Source organism: Elaeis guineensis, chromosome 3, assembly GCF_000442705.2.
Source record: "Elaeis guineensis isolate ETL-2024a chromosome 3, EG11, whole genome shotgun sequence".
NCBI classification, from domain to species: Eukaryota; Viridiplantae; Streptophyta; class Magnoliopsida; order Arecales; family Arecaceae; genus Elaeis; species Elaeis guineensis.
Genome location: NC_025995.2, coordinates 122,209,000 through 122,215,018, shown reverse-complemented (window position 1 = coordinate 122,215,018; position 6,019 = coordinate 122,209,000). Strand labels below are relative to the sequence as shown.

Sequence of the window (6,019 nt, the reverse complement as noted above, 5' to 3'; positions counted from 1 at the left end):
TACACTTAAACACTAATGGAGGAATAATTAAAAAAATTACAAAATCTCCATATAGATTTGATTCCTTCCCTAGAGAACCTCTTCATACTGAAACTTAATTAATTAAAAGACACTTTACCAAATCATAAGCAATCGGTACAAGATATTGATAGATGTCATCTACTTTCTTCCATATATATATATATATATATATATATATATGAAGCCTTAATTTAGGTCAACCAGTCTTCCACGATGCTACATGGTGGCATGGTCCACGAGCGAGGTGGTAAATATTTTCTGCCCTGGAGATAAGAGTGCTTTAGGATCATACTTCCTCTTCATCTCAAAGAACTTGTCCCACCTGGAACCGAAGTGCTTCATCCAGTCCTCCTGAGATAAATAATGAGGCAAGTACTGTTTATATTTGATGCCTTCCTGATCGCAGAACCGTAAGATCTCCAGGTTCAGATTTTCCAAGTACTCCCAGTCATTTATTATAGCAGACCATAGAAAACCTATAGAATAAAAGATCTCTTCGTCAGGGATCACTGACGACATCCTCTTGTCCCACCTGTAACGCATCCATCCGTATAATTAGCTAACAATATAATAATTAATCCATCCATGGATCAATATATATAATTAATTGCATAGTTTACGCACTTGTCCCTGTTCATAGGATAGAATAGAATGGGACCCGTTGACTTGTTGTGCTTCAGGATCCTCTTGAAGATTCCAGTATTAAAATCTTGTATTCTGGATTTGGGCACAAATATATTAAGCCATGGGTGAGGAACATCCCAAAGGCCCTTCGAACGCAGTTTCAACTCCCCTTCATGAACTCTATCCAGAAATCGCTCATAGGAGACGTCGTTTGTGAACGCAAACCCGGGGACAAAGCTCAGCTCTTCAAGCAACAATTCAAGCTCCTGTCAGTAGGTCCAAATTGTCAGTAGCTTGAAAAAATTAACTACAGCTAATGCCAAAAGTCAATACCCTATTCTTGCACACAAACTAAAAATACAAAGTCAACACCTTCCTTCTTTAATTTTTTGTTCGACTAGGTCAAACACTTCTATGCTCACACGCATCCAATTAACAGACCGAGGGCAATCAAACCCACCATTTGTTCGTACACTTTCACCGCTTCTGCAACAACCTTAAGTCTCAAAAACTTATGATCTGTTCGGGAGAGATCAATGACGATCTATTAAAAGACTTCAGGACCAGCCTTCTTGTAATTAAGTCCAAAAATCGTATTGAATACTAGTTTATTGTCACTTGTATTTTCATAAATAAACCGGGTGGTCTTATCCTCCCTTTACATCAAAAAAAAAAAAAAGTTTATTGTACTTGTATCCATAAGAAAATAAACTACCCTACTAATGCAAATGATCGAATATACGAAGGTTATGAACAAAAACATTGTGACGTACAGATTACTATTCATGAGAAATGCTCAAAAACGATGTCAGACTATTTCTGGCGGCCGGGAGGACCGTCGGAGAGGACGCGAGAGAGAGAGACTCCTACTAAGGTGAGAAGTGAAAAGCTTTGGGCTAGCTTCTCACGCTCGGATTGCCAGACGGAATAAGCACCCCATCTTAAGCTCAACTTAATCACAAACATGAAATGCGGTTCATTATTTCATGATGAAGTAACTTGAACGAGCCTATCATCCAAGTGATCCCTAGCTTTCTATATGGACAAGCTAATCGACACCGTTTGGTCTAGGCTTTATTATGAGTCAAAATCTTAACATTTAGAAGCTCAGGCTTGGATTGTTCCTTTGTCAAACTTGAGCCTACCATCGAGCTAACCGTTGAAGTTTACTAACGGCTCGAGTCAAAACCATACCTAACAAAGATTATAAAAAGAGAGATGAGTCACAACTACTCTGCAAGACGTAAACGGCGTAGAGAAGCACAATGTTCCGGTTTTACAACCCCCTCCAAAAAAGTAAAAGAAAAAAATAAAATGAGGAACTCGAATATCCTAGGTCTTGAAGGAGACTACATACTTTTGCTTGGGACATAGCTCCGGTGTGATGATACACAAATTAAGGAGAAACTATCGGTTGGACCAGATCCACCATTAAGCTTATAGACTGGTTCCATTAGAAAGCAACATAGCCAAACAGAAACAAAAAAAAAAAAAAGAAGGAAGAGGAAAAAAGAGTCAGGGTCGTCTTGCATTAACTTAGCAGTGGATCTAGCTAGTCTAACTAAAAGTTTCGTCAATTTAAAGATGGAGTAGGATCATATGGGTCCTACGAAAGATACGATGGTGGGTACAAATAGAAAAATTATATCCTCCAAAGCGTGCATCACATGGTCTTGATGATCACAGCCACTCGCTCGTTTTTCTGCAGCGGTGGTGCAATTGTGATTGTTAGTGTAAACGGTCACGTGGTGCATGCAGTCTAGGAGATAATTTCTCGGTAGGGCACCAGCAAATCGGTGGGTACTTTTTTTTACCTGATCCACCACCCATGAACGTGATGCTGTGACCCAGTCGTAGTACATCGCCCCTTCCAAGCAGTAGATGACGCCGTGCTCCGCTCCCAGCCTGGCGATCCTCTCCGCGTCCCACCCCGCAAAGGAAGACGACCTCCAGCTCCCGATAAGACTTCCATCCGCCACCAGAACCGATCCCTCCACGTAGTCGAACCCCCCTCCTTTCTTCTTCTTCATCTCCTTGGATGCAGATATCATCGTTATGAGCCGCTCCTGGTCCCTCGTGAACTCCCCGAAATCATCGTATATCAATCGAACCCAGCGCACCCTCTGGGGCGCCGGCTCCAGGCCGATCCGTGCCCGGGTTATGATCCCCAACTGCCCCAGCCCTCCTAACACCGCATAGAATAGCTCCGAGTTGTCGTCCCTGGAGCACGTGACCATCTCCCCCTTCCCTGTTCCACATACAGTCCGCCAATCATTATCTTGATGAGTTACTGACGCATTCTATGATATTTTTCGTAAAAGCTTCATTCAAATCTCAACACTACATGATTAATAATTTGGTAGGCTGTTAGACCAAATATATAGATATGTAATTGGCTGTTAATTAATACCGGTGACGACGTCCAATTCATACACATTGGAGATCTGCGGGCCGTGACGGAAAGCCTGGCCGCTGACGCCGGCATTAGAGAGGGTGCCGCCGACGGTCAGGTGGAGGTAATCGGTCCATGAGGGCGGTGCAAGCCCGTGCTCCAACGCTGCATGCAGAACGTCGATCCAAAGCTGCTCGCCACCGGCATCGACATACCGAAACTGGGAGTCATCCGAGTGCACGATGATCCGATCGTTGCGTCCATGGCCGAGCGATGCCATGTCTATGACCACCCCATCAGGGGCAAAGGCCTGGCCCCTGATGGAGTGGCCGTGGCCTCGGGGGGCTACTGTGAAGGGCCGGGACGAGGAGTAGGAGAATTGCACCAGGACGGCAATGTCGTGGGGCGACGACGGGTAGAAAACAGCGGCGGGGGTGGCCTGGGTGAGGCCGCCGAAGTCGGTAGAGACTAAAGAAGTAGCATGGGAGTCCATATGGAGTTTTGCGGCGATGTCGATGGCGAGAAGGTCTTGGGGCAGGGCCCCAGGCCAGGGCCCGATTTGGCTGACTATGGACATGAGGCTAGTTATGAGGAAGATGACCATAAGGAAGGATGAGATGGAGCTGGCCCTTAGCAAGGCCATTGCACTAGCTGGTTATAAAGGATCTGAGAGGGAGTTTGGGGTTGGGGGGTTAAGAATGGCGGGTGGAGTTGAGGAAGAGAGGGATGGGTGGAAGTGATTATATACAAGATATACTCTTGAAAAGATTCCGAAGATCTTTGCTGGGGAGCAGGTGAGAAAATCCTGGCCTCTGGTTTGCGGAGGCCGTTCCGGTGCGGACATGTGGGTCTTGAAAGATACGGAGGACGAGGCTCGGAGATACAATCCTATGTAAGAGAGTAGAGGAAAGGGGTTAAAAAGGAAGCCTGCCAAAAAAGCAAAAGGGAGAGGAAGTAAGAAATTGGGCAGCTTCTCAGAATATTATAGAGTCCAGAGGCACCTGTTACCATTTTGTCCTGGTTAGGAAGCAGGAACATAATGGTAATCGTGGATGCTGGCCGGGTGCGCCACAGCCTGGACCTGAATTAGCTTTGCTCTGGATCCAGCTTTATCTGTTTAATTTGATTTTTTATTGGGTCTGAAGTGCTTATAAGCCAATTAGAGCTTCTGGAAGTGCGAGTCTGGAAGCTTACGCCCATCCAGAAATCAGAGACAAAGCCCGCTTGCAACATTACAGACATGAACCGCGTCTTGTCCTGTTGGATACGCGAACCTGTGTAGATTAGAACCAGGGATCATCGCAACAGTGGATGAATCACATGTACATGTGCGGATCTAGCACTTCATGAAAGAATTCCTCTGCAGGAGGTTACGCATATTAATGCTTCATTAATTCATAGACAAGAAAGCTAATAATACAAAATTTTCTTATAAACAATACCATGCACTGCATAAGAACATAAATTATTATTGTTCATATATGTCCAGGTAATTTTTTGATGGTCTATTATAAGTAATTTTTTCATAAAACTGATTTCACTGCAGTTATAAACTCAAACATATTCAAAGTTTACAAACCTAACCAGTCTTATGATCTGAGCTGATTAGCATCTCTCTGCCAAAGACCATACTCCGGACCCTGGTGGTGGTGCGCACACATCATATTTCTCAAAAATCAATAGTTAAAATAAGTGAGCACATACCATGAAAAATTTATATTTACTTGTTTTAGCAAGTTGTTGTTCGGCTCACATGATACAAATCACACTCCTACCATCCCTCTCCAAAAAATACGGCGATGATAAGATGATAATGATGATGATGATGATCTATTATGTACAATGGCATATCGTCAGTTTCTAATCTGCGACGATGATGATGATGAGTCATGCACAATGGCATGTTGCCGGTTTCCGGTCTCCTAAATTTATCTTGATAACTAGTCCATCTGTGCTTCTTTTTTAAAGAAGATCATCATCACAATTCTTGTACCCAAGTGATTTATAACCAGCCTGGTTGGTCATATATTGATTTTTAACCGGTCCTAGTCAATGGGATCGATTGAGGTCAATTCTACCTGACGAAGGAGGGTTTACGTCCAGGGGACCACATTCCTTGGTCCAGAATCTCGACCCAGCTGGTTGCGTCCAAACTGGTAGGTCCAGGTGGTTGGTCACTTGCAGGACTCGCATGGTAAGTTTGTCTACCTCGACTGGGGTTTCCTATGAATTATGATGCACAAAAATTCGAAACAAAAAAAGAGATAGGCATAAAAAACTGGAACTCTTAGAATTGTTTGGATGTTAATTCTGGGGCATAAAAAACTGGAACTCTTGGAATTGTTTGGATGTTAATTCCGAGATATTTACGGATTATGTATCCAGTGATGATTGGGGCTTTGGGGCCAAATTATCTCGGCTTGTCGATATAATAATACTAATAATCTTAGAATCGGTAAACATCTCTCATGGACATGGTCCCATTGGCAAGTCACTTGATCTCCTTTTCCTAGAAATAGCCACCCAAACATATGAAGTTATTTCGTGATATGCCGAAGAACCTTCCTTTTATACCGGATGATCTGGGCTGCCTATATATAGTACTTGCCACGAAAAAGATCGACTCCTAGGGATTAGGATGAAATTTTAAAGCTAATGACAACCAGTCATGTTCCAAACTGACCCAAGTTTGCATACTAGTTGAACAAAATCTAATCTGAAAATGATAGAGATAATGATATTAGAAAAAAATCTCTGATCTACGACTTTTGATGGAGTGCAAATAAGAGCTACTTAACTAGGTCAAGATCATCTGCGATTTATAAACGTAATTCACGAGCTACTTTGGACATAAGAGGAATGCAAAAATTTGATTTAGCTCCAAGCCAGATTAGCGTTAGGTGAACTTTCTGATTTCAACTAAGTTAATTGAATGCCACTAGATGCTACTTTAGAAATAAGAGGATTGCAAATAAGGATCAT

The 6,019-nt window shown here is 43.0% G+C and overlaps 1 protein-coding gene across 1 annotated transcript; it reads right to left on the bottom strand.

Annotated features, from left to right (window-relative positions):
* Positions 1 to 3,805, bottom strand: LOC105040417 (cytokinin dehydrogenase 6). The gene is made up of 4 exons (XM_010916924.4): positions 3,056 to 3,805; positions 2,460 to 2,893; positions 646 to 911; positions 1 to 553 (listed from the first exon to the last, which is right to left on the bottom strand). Exons 1-4 carry the CDS (start codon positions 3,678 to 3,680, stop codon positions 238 to 240), a joined length of 1,641 nt encoding a protein of 546 aa, XP_010915226.2. The 5' UTR covers positions 3,681 to 3,805; the 3' UTR covers positions 1 to 237.
* Between the last annotated feature and the right edge of the window lie 2,214 nt (positions 3,806 to 6,019).